Genomic DNA, 17,001 nt, shown 5'->3' with positions numbered 1-17,001 from the left:
ACTCGAAGGAGCTAGCATTTTATTACACACGTCAAATATATCTGTAAAACAAATTAGGAGAAAGTGAACACTGCAGCTGCTGGAGATCAGAGTCGAAGAGTGTGGTGCTGGAAAAGCACACCTGGTCAGGCAGCATCTGAGGAGCAGGAGAATTGATGTTTCGAGCATAAGCTCTTCGTCAGGAAGAGATGATGAAAAGCTTATGCTCGAAACGTCTGTTGTCCTGCTCCTCAGATGCTGCCTGACCAGCTGTGCTTTCCCAGCACCACACTGCAAAACAAATTAGTAATGTCACAATGGCCATTAGTGGATGGAAAGTTAAGGCAATGATTTAACCCTTTAAAAGGGCTGCAGCAGTCTTCATGTGCACCATCTGTGAAAGCGATACAGCAATATCAACAAGAGATTGGTACAGAATTGCGAGTTCTCTTTAATCCCACCATCTGTTAATCAGCCAAGAGCATTTTAAGTTGATGCCCATTGTTCAGTTGAACATCTGTCTAATTCTGAACACCTGTCTGATTTTGAACATCTGCTCTCAGCTGGGAGGTACAATTCAACAAGGGTGTTTGAGAGGTGAAATATGTCCATAAGGCCTATATGGTGCTCTGAGCCACTGCGAGAGGAGGAAAGGAATTGCTGGAATGATTAAAAGATTAGGTGGCTCCATCTGGATTCCTCTTGCTGAGTTGTTTTGTACATGCTCAGGGAGCTCTCTTTTAATGGGATATGGGTGTCACTGCCTAGGCCGACAATTATTGCTCAATCCCAAACTGCTCAGGTCCAGATTCAGCCACATTGCTGTAGGTATCTGTATCACATTTAGGTCAGACCAGATAAGGAAAGCGGATTTCTGTCCCTAAAGAGATTAGTAATCCAGGTCTGTTTTTAGGACAATTTACAGGGGACGTGGTTAGTTGGGTTAGCTTTTTTATAAATCCCAGATTTATTTTATTGAATTCAAATTCATCATCTTCCTTGGTGGGATTTGAACCCAAGTCACCATATTATTAAACATGGTTCTCATTTACTAGACAAGTGATATTTCTGTGTTGCCATTGATGTTCCATTCAATGAAGTGCTCTATAATGTAAAAACGTCAATTTGCAATGGGCTTATAATTGGATCAAATTTTGGTTGGTGATCGCAGAGAAAATTGAATGACTGTTCAATTAGTTTACGTAGATATTTTTTCCAATCCTGATTCCAAACCCCCTCCTCCATAATTCAGAAGGAGTTTTTTTGCATGCATTCCAACAGGGGGAATCACTATGCAATGATCAAGAGCAAGCTAAAATTACTCCTCCCTAGCTTGGAGGTGGAGGCACAATGTGTAGCAATCCAGATCAAAGATTAATAGAACACCTTTTACAATCACAGCAGTCACAATGCAATTTACAGCCAATTAAGACCTTTCTGTAGAGTCATCACGTTTGAAGTGTTGACAACGTGACAGCTAATTTGTGCACATCAAGCTCCTACAACAGCAACACAATAACCAAGTGATCTGTTTTTGGGGTGTTGATTTGAGGGACAAATGTCTTAGTAAAACAGGAGGCAATGGAGATCAGATGAAAGCTCTCTGCTTGATGGAGTCAAATTCAGCACTATAGAAAATGGTTGTGATTGGTGAAATTCTATTGTCTTGGCTCCAGGATATCTCTGGGAGAGTTCCCACAGGGCAGTGTCCTACAACCAACCATCTTCAGCTGCTTCATCAATGTCCATCTTCTACTATGAGGTCAGAAGTGGAATGTTGACTAATGGTTATTCAATGTTCACTACCATTCACCACATCACAGATACTGAGGCAGTCCATGTCCAAATGCAGCGGTTTGCCCAATATCCAGGTTTTGGGCTGATAAACGGCAAGTAACAAGTGCCAGGCAATGACCATTTCCAACTAGAGAATATCTGCCCATCATTCATGACATTCAGTGGTGTTACCATCATTGAATCCCCACTATCAACATCCTGAGGGTTACCATTGATCAGAAAGTGAACTAGACCCACCAAATAAAGACTATGGCTAGAGAAACAGGTCAGAGGCTAGGAATACGGCAATGAATAACTCACCTCCTGACCCCACCAAATCTTGTCCAACATCTACAAAGGCACAAGTCAACAGAGTGATGCAATATTCCTCATTTGCCTGGATGGGTGCTGCTCCAACAACACAAAAAAATCACCGTCCAGAACAAAACAGATTGCTTGATTGACATCTCATCTGTCACTTTCAACATTCACTGCCTTTACCACCAACACTCAATAATAGCAGTGTGTACCAGCTACAAGGTGCAATGCAGTCACTCACAAAGGCTTCTCAGATAGGACCCACAAAACACATGATCCCCTATCATTTAGAAGGTCCAGGGCAGCAGATATAATGGACACACCATCATCTGTAAATGCCCCTCTAAGCCATGCATCATATTTTCTGGTGTAACATTGTGAATTTCTGAATTGTCGCTGAGTCAAAGTTGTGGAACTCCCTCCCTAACAGCACTGAGAGTGTCCCTACACCCTAAGGACCTCAGAGGCTGGCTAGGGTAGTTTCCCTATGTTTGCCAGGGAGGTTATTAGGGATGGGTAATACACACTGGCCCTGCCTATTCCCTATGAGCAAAAAAAAAGGTCATTGGGTTAACTCCTCGGCTCTTCACCCAAATAGTGCCATGAGATTTTTTACCTCTACTTTAGAGGAAAAAGGGTATTCAATTAACATCCCATTTGAAGCCAGATAACTCTGCAAAGTCAGTGATTCACTGGGACCTTCCAGCCTGTGTAATTCAGAATTGCACCAGCGAAGGTTTTTTCTCACTAGCCCATCATTATTTTTCTTTTTCTGTGAATTGCCACAACAGCGTTCCATTTTCACTTGAGTTAATTTTCTTTTGTAGTTGGAAACTTTGCATTTGTAAATGATAACAAGCAATCCAAATCACTTGGGGTATAGGTAAGTACAAGGCTGTGGAACAGCCGATGTAAACTTTGACAGAAAAGGCAACAAATGTTCTGGAAGCTCATTGATTTAAGAATGACGACACAATGATGAGAAACCAGCTCATGTGAATCTTGTTATTACATCTTATTTGCTATTTCCAGGATTTATATCAGAAGCCTCAGGATCTTGTGACCGGGTGAGATATGGAGACCTGATGCAGGCTAGCATTCACTGCAAGTTATTGTTTTGAGATTCACTAATAACATGATAAACACAGCATCTATAAGAAATAAAAGCACAATGGTTCCCAAAGCTCTTCACCACTGGGGTTTTCCTGGTAATAATCTCTTAAATTCACTGTTAGAGATTCATTGCTATAATTAATCAGCAACTTAATTATTGCACCCGGAGATCAGTTAGCTCATTTGACAGGACGGCTGGTTTGTGATGTAGATTGATGCAACATCATGGGTTGATTCCCTACACCAGCTGAACCTCTCCTCCTTGCCTGAGGTGTGGTGACCCTCAGGTTAAACCACCACCAGTCATCTCTGTCCAACAGACAGTCTGGCAGGACAATGGCAACTTTACCTTTATCTTTTTAATTATTGCATTATACAACTACCAGATGGCAGAAGGTAAATAGATGTCTCTTGGTCCTTTTGTGTCTCTCAATTCCTATTCTTGTAACTTCAGCAATCCTCTTCGGCTCCGTCACCCCTTTCACCAACGATCATGTTTCACCAAAATACTCAACTGATGAAACCCAAGTATTTTAATTACCTTCAATTTAATTACCTAGCAAAAATGATGACAAATGTTCCGTACCAACGTCATAAATTTTTCAACATTTGAGACAGCTCAGAGTAAAACAAGTACTACATTGTCCTCTGCCTTTTGGTTAGAGGGTGATTATAAACTGGAGGCTGGGTTGGAAACTCCTAGAGTTCCAGATTCCGATTTCAATTGCTGCTCAGCACTAAGTAAATTGAACCCCAAACAAAACCAGAAAAAAAAAGTGAAGATATATACTTCTTACAGTGGTAATGGATATGAACTATAGGTTAAAATGCAGTTCAATGATGAAATTCAAACTCAAACACAAAAATAATCTCAGTGTATCTGATGACAGACAAAAAAAACCATGTGGCTTGGCTGAGTGATTGAGAAATTGGACTTAAAACAGTCCGAAACTGTTGATAAACTTTTCACTTCAAAGCAATCCTTAATCAGCAATTAATTTATTTATGCACTGTGCAATTGCCATTACATTGCAGAATAAATGACCAGGTTAAAAAGAAATGTAGCAGCACATTTTATGACCTGACTTTGGAAACAATTTCTTTTTGGCCGACTTACTAACTTTAAAACAAAAGATCTGAAACACCAGCATTTCCAGTAAATGAAGTATACATGGTTAGAACTGGTCCAATAAGGACACTGTTTGTCACTGGCCACTTGGGTGTTACTTTTCTTTCTGGTGGTGGAATGTGAATAAAGGTTTTTGTACTCATTGGTCTTCACTATGTCTCTCTCTCTCTCTCTCACACACACACACACACGCGACATGAAAAAAAAGAACTAGTCCAATATTAAGATTCTGCAATCCAGTACAGCACATAGAAGGCTTTTGAGCTTTTTTTCCCCAAAACTATCAAAGACCCACTAAAACACCAGTGATCCTTAAAAACTCAGGATCATGGCATCATTCAGCATGGAAGGCTAGCTTTTGTTTCATCCTGTTGGTATCAGCTTTAGTAAAGAGTTATCCCATGGGATCCACATTGCCATTCTATGTTCATAGCCATTCAGTTTTTCTTTCGTGCTAGACAGTTCCCTTTTGAAAATTGTTATCCGAAATGCTTCCACCACCCTTTCATGCAGCAGACTCCAAACTACAAGTCATTTGTGAATTTACAACCAAGTAAAACCAGAATGTCATCTGCAGCAGGGAAGACATCACTTTGTACTTAAGACACAATAGAGAGTATTCATGTAGTGGGCGAGCGGCCAACAAGTGAATGATGAGATGGAAGCAATCACCAAAACACAACAAAGCCAGACTTAGCACGAGCACATAGCATCTTGATCACTTCACTCCTTTATAAATGGCTCCACTTTCCAAACAGTTAAGTGTCCAGCTTGTTTACTTCGTCTACAACTGAGGTTAGCGAACAAACAAAATAACCCAGTGAATTAATTTCCACCTGTGGTTACACCAGAGGTATAACCACTGACCCTTCAACTTAAAATCATTTTCACATCTGGTTTGGCGCATGAACACTGTATTAATATCATTTCCTTCACTTGTCGACTGTCTGAAGTTGACCTGTCCTTGTGAGGAAACCAACATCCCCCATGTCTCAGTGATACGGTTACCAGCACTGGTTGGACACGTCTTCTTGGAGGTGTCGTATGATCTGCCTTCAATGCCTCTCCCAGTTTAATAGCGATTCTCTTCTCCATGAATCTCCAATATTCGTATTCCAAATAAACATTCAAAGAGAATCACAGAATTGTAGATTTATTATGGTGCAGGAGGAGGTCATTTGGTCGATCGTGACTGCACAAGCTGTATTATGTAGTGACTGTTGCCTGGCTTTTCCCCATATCCCTGCATACCATTTCTATTCGACAAAAAAACCAACAGTGTCTCCCTTGAATCTGCCTCTACCATGTTTCCAGGCAATGCATCCTATACTGTAACTACTTGCCAAATGAATAACCTTCTTTGCACCATCTCTGTGTATCCATGACCTCTCATTAGGGAATGAACACAAATGCATAATTCTTTAAATGCAGCTGTGACTTTTCTCCCCATTTGCTTGCAGCACGGTCCTGGATATTGAATCTTAATACTCGGAGCCTCTGGGACAATGCTGTAAAGTTGGTAACCATACTCCAATGTCCGTTTTTGAAGAGCAGTGGAGTTGCTTAAGGCAGTAAGGATACCAATTTAATTTCCGGTCTAAACAATGGAAAAACAACTTCATGACTGCGGATGTTTATATTGATTATAGAGATACCAATGCATCTTGAAAGTCATGTGCAAACAAGATCACTGGGGTGCATCCCCATTTTTTTGAAAAACTTAGATGCAGGGCTCTGGTCCAAGCTGCAGGGCAACTTGAAACCCAAAAGAATCATGTGAAAGAAAACTGGAAGCATGAATAGGTCATGATGCCAGGTTTGGGTTATAAAAGCCTTTAAATTGTAGGATGAAGACAATATTTGGGAAAGTAAAGAGTCCAGTACCTGAAGCAGAAACGCACAACAGGCTTGTCAACATTAGAAAACTGCATTAGTGGGCTAACTCCTGTTGTGACAGACGCGACAATGTGACTAGATAAGTGCCCTTTTAAACTGATCAAAGCAAAATGGAGAGGGACAACAACCACTGAAGATTGGCATCAAACATGTTAAATACTAGTTCAAAGAGGTTTCTAATGAGACTGAACCAATGGAAACAAACTAAATATACCCAATGCTGTTTGTGGCATCAAGACTCTCATTGTGATCTGACTGCCTTGGGCGCTTCTAAATTTTGGATGCTGACAGGGGGCAGTTACACATGCATTATGGCATTAAACATGGTTCGAGCAACAAACAGGATATGTTCAATATTATTCCCTCATTCAATGGAACTGGATTCACTGAAATTAGTTTGAGTGTGTAACTGATTACAGTACAAGAGGAGACAATCAGTCTGGAGTTCACCACAGTTAATCAGAGCTGAGGCGAAACAAGTTGAGAATGTCTTGTGGATCAATAAACTTTGCTGACATGCAATGGATGCATTAACTTTAAAACTGTGCTTTTAAATCTATCCTTTTCACGCCACCAAACCCTGCCTCACTAGTCTCTGCACCCCCAACCTGCCCAAGTAGAACAGTGCAATGGAATATGCGCGAAGCTCACAAACTTACTGTCGAACATTTTTGCTGATATTGACAAGGCAGATGCTGTATTCCCTTGTGGTAGGTATTTGGAACTGGGTGGGGTGGGGGAAGGGCATATTTTCAAAGAAAGGGGTTTTTCCTTTAAGACAGGAATGAGGAGGCCTTTCTGCTCTCTGGAGTGCCATAGAGTCGTACAGCATGGAAACAGACCTGTTGGTCCAACTAGTCTACACTGACCATGTCCTCAAACTAAACTAGCCCCACTTGTCTGCATTTGGCCCATATCCCTCCAAACCTTTCCTATTCATTTACTTATCAAAATGTCTTTTAAATGTTGTGACTGCACCTGTATCAACCAATTCCTCAGGCAGTTCATTCCACACATGAACCACATTCTGTAAAAAAAAACAGTTGCCCCATATGTCCTTTTTAAAACTTTCTCCTCTCATCTTAAAAATATGTCCTCCATTTTGAACTCTCCCACACTGGGAAAAAAGACACTTGCTATTTACCTTATCTATGCCCCTCACAATTTTATGGCCTCTATAAGATCACACCTCCACCTTCTACGCTCTAGTGAAAGAAGTCCCAGTCTAACCAGCCGATTTTAATAACTCGAACCCCCCATTCCTGGCAGTATCCTGATAAATCATTTCTGAACCCTCTCCAGTTTAATAATATCCGTCCAAAAAGCAGGGCCACCAGAACTGCATAGAGCTTGGAATTCTTTTACCCAGTGAACAGCTCAAACTGAATATATTCAAGGCTGAGTTAGACAGAGTTTTGATTGACAAGGGAGTCGATGGTGGTGAGTGGTAGGTGAGTCGGGGAGGCAGGAATTGGGTGCATATTGGATCAGCCATGTTCACACTGATTGGTGGAACAGGCTATTCCTGTTCCTATTTTTCATGTTCATACGTTCTCATAGAACACCTTTTGTAATGTTAGAATGCCCTAAAGTGCTTTACAGCTAATGCAGCATTTGTTGAACGTGGTTACCATTGCAGCTTGGGTAAAAGGATATGTTCAATATTATTCCCTCATTCAATGGAACTGGATTCACTGAAGTTAGTTTGAGAGTGTAACTGATTACAGTACAAGAGGAGACAATCAGTCTGGAGCTCACCACAGTTAATCAGAGCTGAGGCGAAACAAGTTGAGAATGTCTTGTGGATCAATAAACTTTGCTGACGTCCAATGGATGCATTAACTTTAAAACTGTACTTTTTAATGCGTGTTGATGGAAATGTGCTAAATTAGCATCAAGCAATTCATGACGTGCATCCACACTTAGTGATCAGGCAAGTGACTGCAAAAGCTGAATGACGTCACCAAATAAGGCAGTCAGAGTTGTGCTGGAGCTCTGCTGCATCAAACACCTTCCGGCACATCAGATAGCTGTGCTGTGGTTCGAGTAAGGCACAGATGGTTTTAGCTGACTGTACTGCCACGAGGAATTGGAGCAGACATTGCTTTCAGCTTTTTTGAACCTTGATGGCTCTGTGCTCCATTAAGACAGGTTAATGCACTGAACTGCTTGCATTTCCCTCTGACTACTATAGTACTCTTTTCAGAGAGAGTTCAGATTAGTTACATTTGACCAATGCATATTGAAACTTTACGGTCTATGAACAGGAAAATTTATAAACACTTAAAATTATAAAACAGGAAGCACTAGAAATTGTTTGACACAAACCACAAAACCTTTCTCGGTTTTATTTTAAAACATACTTTAATTCTTTTTGACCCAACATCAAAATTTGGACAATGTTGGCAAGTTAACCTTGCCTTTCCCCTCTCTGGTGCTGCAGATATAGCAGCAAGATTTCTAGGGATTGCTTGTGTGGATTGGTGAACTACATCAGAAGGCATTAGCCATCAGGCAGGATTCACAGCTTCCTTTTTCTGAGTTAGTGAACCAAACTTGTAGCAGCTCCGATTTCAATGACATCAGTGTAATGTCACAAGTTGTAATGGTAAGATTTAAACTCTCACTTTCGGAGTTCAATCATTGCAACCACCTTTAACTATCACAGCCTAATGAACTGCAGATCAGGTTTTTCCTGCTGATTAATATAATTCATGGCTAATAGTTGCCATCTTTTCTCATAGAAAGACAAACAGTTTAACGTCATGTTGCGCATCAAATAGGTGGTGGAAAAATGTTTTGTTTTAATTGTTTTCTTTGTAAATATGTCAATAATACATAAGGATTTGGGAATGAAAAATGTTATCAACTGTGAACAGGACAATATATAAATGTTCAAACTTATAAAAGTAGAAAGGATGGAACTTGACAGTCTACACGGAGATCCATACTGATGAATGAATGAATTCTGACAAATTTTCCTTATTTGAAAATATTGCGATATACAGATAATGTTCACCAGAAGGCCAAGTAGTTTAAACCAAATCTCTAACCTTCTGCTTGTAGATCAGCTACAAATGATAGGATTAACACATGAACCCTCTGTCATAGGTAATATTAATTGACAGCAATTTAAAACATGACCCCTGAAAGGTATATTCACATCACATCACAACAGAAGAAAATTTGTTTGCGGCTCTCTACCAACAATTACAAGGATCACACGCAATATAACTTGTAAATCTTGGGCCTCTTAAAAGGACTGATTACCAAATAAAGTTCATCATGAAATCTTATAAAGAGGAGTTAGAACAAGCCAGCCAAAAGCTTAGTCAAATAAGTAGATTTTAAGGCACGTTTTGAAGGTTAAGAGAAGCTGAGAAATTTGGAGAGGGGATTTGGAGCTCAGGACCTAGGTAGCTGGATGCAATCAATTTCTCTGTGGCCCTTGTACCTGCTCCATTGTGATCATGATCTTCCTGGGTGACTGGGTGGCTGCTTTGCAATGCAGAGTGACACCAACTCTGTGAGTTTGATTCTCAAACCAGTTGAAGTAATCCAGGAAGACCCCAGCTTCTCAAATGTGCTTTAGGGGTGGTGACCCTTGGTTTAATGAGTCCTCTGGGACTATGGTGACTTTCACTTCCTCAATTATAATATACAGTAGCAAGGTTGGCTGCCCCTTCACCCAGAAAACACAGGAAATACTTTAGGAAAAAAAAACCTTTTTGTCAAACTTTTACAAAGCTGGTGGAGGAAGAGCTCAGTATTTACTATTACTTCAGAAAAAGTTCCTTTTCTGGTCAGCAGATTTTACTTTTTAAAATTAACAGGTAAAGAAAAAAAATTCATCCTTATAAAGGAATGAGGGAAACTTATAAAGCCTTGCAAACCTTTTACAGAAATACTGGAGCACCACTCAGATCACTGCAGTTAAGTGTGGCGAAGCATTAATGCGCTTACAAGGGGCATCATGGTAGCCCACAAACCCACCAACACACTAAAACAGCAGCTAATGAACTTGAAAGACCCTATACTAATGTCATTTACAAAATACCGTGCAAGGACTGTAACAAACACTACATTGGACAAACAGGCAGAAAACTGGCCACCAGGATACATGAACATCAACTAGCCACAAAACAACATGACCCTCTCTCATGAGTATCCTTACATATGGATGAGGAAGGACACCACTTCGACTGGGACAACACATCCATTCTAGGACAAGCCAAACAGAGACACGCACGAGAATTCCTAGAAGCATGGCATTCCAACCAGAACTCAATCAACAAACACATCGAGTTAGACCCCATCTACCACCACCTGAGAAAAAGAACAGGAAATGACATCACCACAGGAAATGATACCACAACATGAAATGACATCACCAACCCAAAGACACTCAAACATATAAATAGAAAGCAGGAATTATCAACAGTGTTTTGCCCAGAGGCTCACTGAAGATGTTACCTAGTAGGGTGACATGAACCTTCCAGCTCAATGAGCAAACCTACATCCAGAACCTCAACCTGAGCTAGAAATCTTCTCAAAACTCACATTTAATGCCTGTCAAACCTTTTTCAGCAGTCTCTTTTTTTGTTACATTTATTCCCCTCGACCTTTAATTATCTATTCACAAACAGATATATTAAAGACAGGTAAGTAAAACATGTTGGTTTTAAGGTAAAACTGAAAGGATGAGTGAGAAGTAGAGAGGCAAAGAGGTTTAAAGAGATTATTCAAGAATGTGGGGTCTTTGGACTGCTACCAATGGAGCAATAAAAATCAGGATATGCAAAAGGCCAAAATTGGACCAGCAAAGATTTTTGAGAGAGTCGTGTGAAATTTACAGAGTTAGTGAGGGGCGAAACCATCAAGTGCTTGAAAATTCAAAAACTACTGTGTTGCTGATCAATGAGCACAGTTTGATATGTGAACATGACCTGGTGTGAATTAGAATACAGGAGGCAAAATCTGGAGACTTGCAAGACTTGAGAGTTGGTGTAGAATTCTCCCTTAATGTCTTGGAGGAGTTTACAGCCAACTGGTGCAAGAACACACTCTTCAACAGCTCCCTCCCAATCCACGACTTCTCCCACCACTGAGAAGGACAAGGGCAGCATGGGAACATTGACATTTGCAAGGCCCTCACTCCCAGCAGCTGCACCACCAACACCACAGTCACAAACAGTCCAGTTGTGGAGATATGTCATTATTCCTTCATTGCTGCTGGTTCAAGCTCCCAGAAGTTCCTCCTTAAGAGAAGTGTGTCCCCTCACCTCATAAACTCCAAATGTTCAAGGAAGCAGTTTACCACCACCTTCCTTAGGGAAACTAGAAAGGAGAAAACAATTGCTGGTGTACTGAGTGACACCCACATTCCAAGAATGGACAAAAAAAGGACATCAGGGAAAACAGACAGTTCAAATATTTCCCAAAAAAGAGGTACCTGCTGTCCCAAAGGGGGAAAAAAATGATGTATGGAAATTACTGTTTTCCTTGTCAAACCCTGAATTTATCAGGGACAATTATAGAAAGCTAATTGTAAATGTTACCGAGAGTAAGAAAAAAGGTAAACAGGCAATATGTTGAGAGACCAAAGGGATGCTTTAACAAAGCTTCTGCCTCTGAGGGCCTAGGTTGCTACCTGGGATATTCCACTCAAGTTGAAAAAGGCACTCCATTTTTACTTCCCTCAAGGACACTCTTACTGAAGCCTCTTGTGCAGTGCTTCTTGCTGAATGTTTTGCTTGCTGAGTGAGTACAAGGGAATTAAATGGAAAGTCTACAAACAGAATAAAACAGCTGGTTTACACTTGACAACCACTTAATTATCGAGTCTGAAGTTTAGCATTAAACAGGAATGCTTTCATCTGTGCTGGGAATACCAGCATTTACCATTTACACTGCAATTTTACATGACACTCTGATTAACCAGTATGGAGTTTCAGAAAGACTTGACTGCCTTTCCAATCCTGTTTGCCATTCATGGTGATGGCACCAAAAGAACTGGAATAGTCATCAAAGGAAAAGGCAAAGGACAGGTTGGCGGTAGTACTGGGGAACAGTCATGTGAGATGGCAGAGCAATAGGAAGGTTCCAATAACTTGAGCACAAATCCTAGGTTGACACTCCAGATCAATACAGTGTGAGTGCTACACATTGTTGGATGTGCTGCCCTTTGACATCGATGTTATAGAAACAAGTTGCAGCGTTATGGGAAAGGGCAGGAGGTTGGCACAAAGTTAAAATGCTCAAAGAGCCCATGCAGACACAATGGACTGAAAGTCCTCTTTCTGCACCGTGACAATTCTGAGACGGTCAAACCAAGGTCCTGTCTGCCCTCAGGTCAATGTTGAAGATCCCATTGCCCTGTGTCCTGGCCAACATGACTAAGAGACATTTTTGATCATATTCCTTGTTGACTGAAAATGTGTTGCTGCATTTTCGACATTACAACAGTTACTAGACTTCAATTGGTGGTTAATTGCTTAGGAATGCTTTAAGGTCATGACTGGCACCATACAAATGTAAATGTTATTGCTTTTGATCTAAAGTTGGACTGAGAGTGGGGATTGCAAACATGGACAGCAGGAGAGGCATTAGCTCAAGAGAAAGTGATCAGAGAATCAATGGTCTTAGTCAACAAGGATTACAATTTCATTTGGATCCCAGCAGGAGTCAGTACATATACCAGTGAGGAATGTGAATGCCTGGAATATAATTATTGTCACCTTCATTCCTTCCTGGATTTCAATTTCCCATTGAAATGGATGAGTGTTTTTGAGTTAAGGTTTAGAACATCGCTGTTTCCCACTAAGCACCCAGCAACAAAACCGGATTACACTTCAAGGAAGAAATGCTTAACTTTGCATCACATCAGCAAGATTTCTTCGACTGCATTGCTTAAAATATGCATCGGAAATCAGTACATCGTGGCTGTGGCTAAATTTCCTGCAGGTATTTAGTACAAGGACATTGCAAACTCTAGCAACAAGGTCTCAGGCTCTGTAAATTGCACCATGGTTCTAAGTGATCTACAATCTCAGGAAGTTGGCACCTCCTTTGAGATGGAGATTTGCATAATTTCCTTTTAAAGCAGCCAGCAGCTTTCTCCATTCTGGTGCAGATTGAGCTTGATGTAGCAGGGCTCAAGAGTACAGCCAAGGGCCCTCTGTGTAACCAGCTCTCCTCACGGCCCCACGTTCTCAATCCATGGGCAGCCTGTAGCCATTTAATAGGTCCAGGCAGTGGGCTGTGCAGTGGGTCATAGTGTCTGACTGTTGTCCTTCCTCACCATTACATCCACATTTCTGTGTCTGTTGACAGAATCCTGTGTGTCCGCCAGAAAGATAGCAGCCTTTAGAAATCTCCCGGAGGACTCAACATTGAGTTCCCCAATTCCAAATAGCCTCCCTTCCCATCCCCCTGAATCCCTTCCCAGTCCCTCCCCCTCCCTTCCATTCCATTCCTCTGACCAACCCTTCCTTCCAGCTACCAACCAGATTCTTTCCTCCCATCGACCAACCAGGTCATACCCTCTACCTGTGTTCACCTAGCACTACCTCTCAAACCCACCCATCTCCCCACCCCCTTATCTGCAGCTCCCCCTAGTCCCATTCTGGTCCTGAAGAAGGGTTACACCCGAAATGTTGACTTCTCCACCTCCTGATGTTTGCTGTGTTCTTCCAGCCTCCTACTTGTCTACGTTAGAGACTGGTGGGCATTGGAGGGGTTGGGGTGCATTGTCACCCCAGTCAAGGTTATTTTGATTTGTTAAGTTTCTAGTCTTTAAGGTTCCATTAACCATTTGTTGCTCCTGTTACAATTCCCCACCGGAACTATTCAATCTGTTCAAGCATTGTAACCAGCCTCTCTTTCATCTCTCACCTGTCCAAATTTCACTGGGAGTTAGAGAAGCTGGAGCAAAGTGCTTCACCCTCTCATTCCACCTCCCCCCACCCCCCTCCCCCCCGTTTCTCCGGATGGAGAAGGCTAGCAAATTTAAGATCAGGCCTCAATGAGATTGTCAATCTCCAATACAACACAGTTAAAATCAACATTACCTCATGAGACATAATGGATGAGACATTTCATTGGATTAAAACACCCTGAAGACAATACCTGGTTAGCCCATTATTGAGGTAAAAACCCTTACAACAAAAGAAAGATTATTTTTGCTGTGGCATCCTGTTGCCAGTGCAAATGTAGCAAAATATTAGTCAACTGAGAGAATATGCCACAGAAATATTTATGTAATAGAGAACAGATTTATTCGACAGTAAATTAGAAACAATCGCTTGAAACCAATCAGGGTTACCAACAATGAAGCATGTCAAAGCAATATTCACCTAAATCTATGGTTAACTTGGTTTGAGACGATGACAGTTAGAAACGGTTGACAGGCCATTGAATGCACTAAAACACAGACAGTATATCTAATAACGGGAGACTTGGAAACCGCAATGCATTTTTATTGCTTAGGATTAGGATGGGTGATCTGGTACTGATCAGAAACTGGCCTTTTCACTGCCTCTGAGGTTTATTGTTCAAGTTCTGTTTTACTTGGACAGCAGTTTGCACGGTATGTACAAATGTAGGAAACCAACGCAATTCTCACATGATGTCAAGTCTAATCACTTGCCCTACTTATCAAAATTTTACTTATGCTGTGAAGATAATAGTTGCCACTGACACTGAAAATCATTTATTAGACTCAAAATTCCACCGTTAAGACGTCCATTAGCAAAACTGTTGCATTGTTTAAAAGACTCGCAGCTTACCTTGTGACATCTAAGAATGGTTTGTAAGCTATGATCATCCAGTCTTCTTTATTCGCAGAATACCTTGGCTCACGAGGGGTCTCTACTTCTCTATCAAGGTCGACCAAATAATTACACTGTTTGATGTCAACCTGAGAAGATCAAGTTAAAATACACTTTAATCAGTTTTATGATGTTACAACGGTTAATAGAGAAATGTAATTCTCGCTTGATCCCAGCTCTGTGCCACAGTTGAAGGGAAGCCTAGACAATCCGTGATATGCTGTTTTACATCTATCTCTCACCCTTCTGCAGATGAAAGCTCATTAATGAACTTGCTCATAACATTGGTAAGATAAAGTATTACATTTACGACTCTAAATCCATTTTATTACAACTTACTTTAAAAAATGAAATTAATTACTTTTGTTTTATTCTTGCACGGGATGTGGGTGTCACTAGCAATGCCTGCATTTATGGTCCATCTTTAACCATCAAACTAAATCACTGTCTAGGCTATTTGAGAGGGCAGTTAAGAGCCAACTACATTGCTGTGGGTCTGGAGTCACCTATAAGTTACACTCGGTGAGAACAGCAGATTTTTTTCCCCCTAAAGGATATTTGTGAATTGATGGATTTTTATAAGTCAAAGATACAGATCAGCTTTCTGCTCCAGATTTATTGAATGAAGTTAAATTCCATCAGCTGCCATGATGGATTTGAATACATGACCCCAGAGCATTAGACAAGATCTTTGCAATACTAGCCCAGTGACATTATTACTGTACCACCAGCTCCACTTGTTACATCATAAGTTATATTCAGCAAATAACACTTTGAACTCAAGTCCACAAGACCAAATCATATAGGAGCAGAATTGGGCCATTCGGCCCATCGAGTCTGCTCTGCCATTCAATCATGGCTGATATGTTTCTCAACCCCATTCTCCAGCCTTTTCACCATAACGCCTGAACCCCAAAGCACTTCAGATTCCAGATCCAACAAGAACTTGAGCATATACTCAAGACCAACTCTTTGAAACAGTGCATTGACAAAGATGACATTTTCTGAATGCACAATAAACCAAAGCGTATTTTATGGCCTGGTGACAAATATTGTCTGGTAATTCCTCTGTGAAATATCTTGGAATATTTTATTACGAACAAAGTGCAACACAGATGGAAGTTTGGAAGTTGATGCTGTTGAGATTGCTAGATAAACATGAATACAGATCTTGAAGCCAGGATGAAATTGAGAAATTTCACTTGACTATATCAGCACGGAATTTCACAGATTTTATCAGCATTTACATAGATAGACCAGAGAAGCTTGCACTGCTCCCCTTGCAAAAAAAACGTAATGAAGAACAAAGAGTTGTTCAAAACCATGAGTAGTCTAGAAAGAAATTGTTCCTATTTGTGGAAAGGTTGGGAACCTGAGGGCATTGGCGTAAGGTGACTGGCAAAAGAAGCAATGATGACATGCAGTAAAGCACTTAGAGTCATAGAGTCCTACAGCATGGAGACAGGCCCTTTGGCCCAAACTGGTCCATGCCAACCAAAATGACCATCCACACTAACCCCATTTCCCTGCACTTGGCCCATATCCTTTTGATCCCTTCCTATCCACGTATCTGTCCAAATGCCTTTTAAATGTTGTTTATGGACCTGCCTCAACCACTTCCACTGGCAGCTCAGTCCATATCCGTCCTACCCTTTGTGTAAAAATGTTGCGTCTCAGGTTCCCTTTTATTCTTTCCCCTCCAAACTTAAACTGATGCCTTCTAGTCCTTGATTACCTAATTCTGGGAAAAAGGTTGAATGCATTCACCCCATCCATGCCTCTCAGGATCTATAAGGTCCCCCTCAGTCTCCTATGCTCTAAAGAAAAAAGTTCTATGGTGTCTAACCTCTCCCGAAAACACGGATCCTTGAGTCATGGTAACATTCTTGTAAATTTCTTCATCATAGAAACGCTACAGTGTGGAAACAGGCCATTTGACCCAACAGGTCCACACCAACCCTC

At 41.0% G+C, this 17,001-nt stretch overlaps 1 protein-coding gene across 8 annotated transcripts in view; it reads right to left on the bottom strand.

The window, feature by feature from the left end:
* Nucleotides 1–17,001, bottom strand: part of LOC140494165 (alpha-1,2-mannosyltransferase ALG9-like) — a 276,263-nt gene that overhangs the window by 107,062 nt on the left and 152,200 nt on the right. For all 8 annotated transcript variants that reach the window (XM_072593258.1, XM_072593259.1, XM_072593263.1 and 5 more), the window contains one exon: nucleotides 14,998–15,128. In XM_072593258.1, coding sequence (XP_072449359.1) covers nucleotides 14,998–15,128 — 131 coding nt within the window. The remainder of the gene's footprint in view (nucleotides 1–14,997; nucleotides 15,129–17,001) is intronic.

The sequence above is a fragment of the Chiloscyllium punctatum genome, chromosome 23 (genome assembly GCF_047496795.1).
Source record: "Chiloscyllium punctatum isolate Juve2018m chromosome 23, sChiPun1.3, whole genome shotgun sequence".
NCBI lineage: Eukaryota > Metazoa > Chordata > Chondrichthyes > Orectolobiformes > Hemiscylliidae > Chiloscyllium > Chiloscyllium punctatum.
The sequence above is the reverse complement of the archived record's forward strand: the minus strand, read 5'-3'. Positions and strand labels throughout refer to the sequence as shown.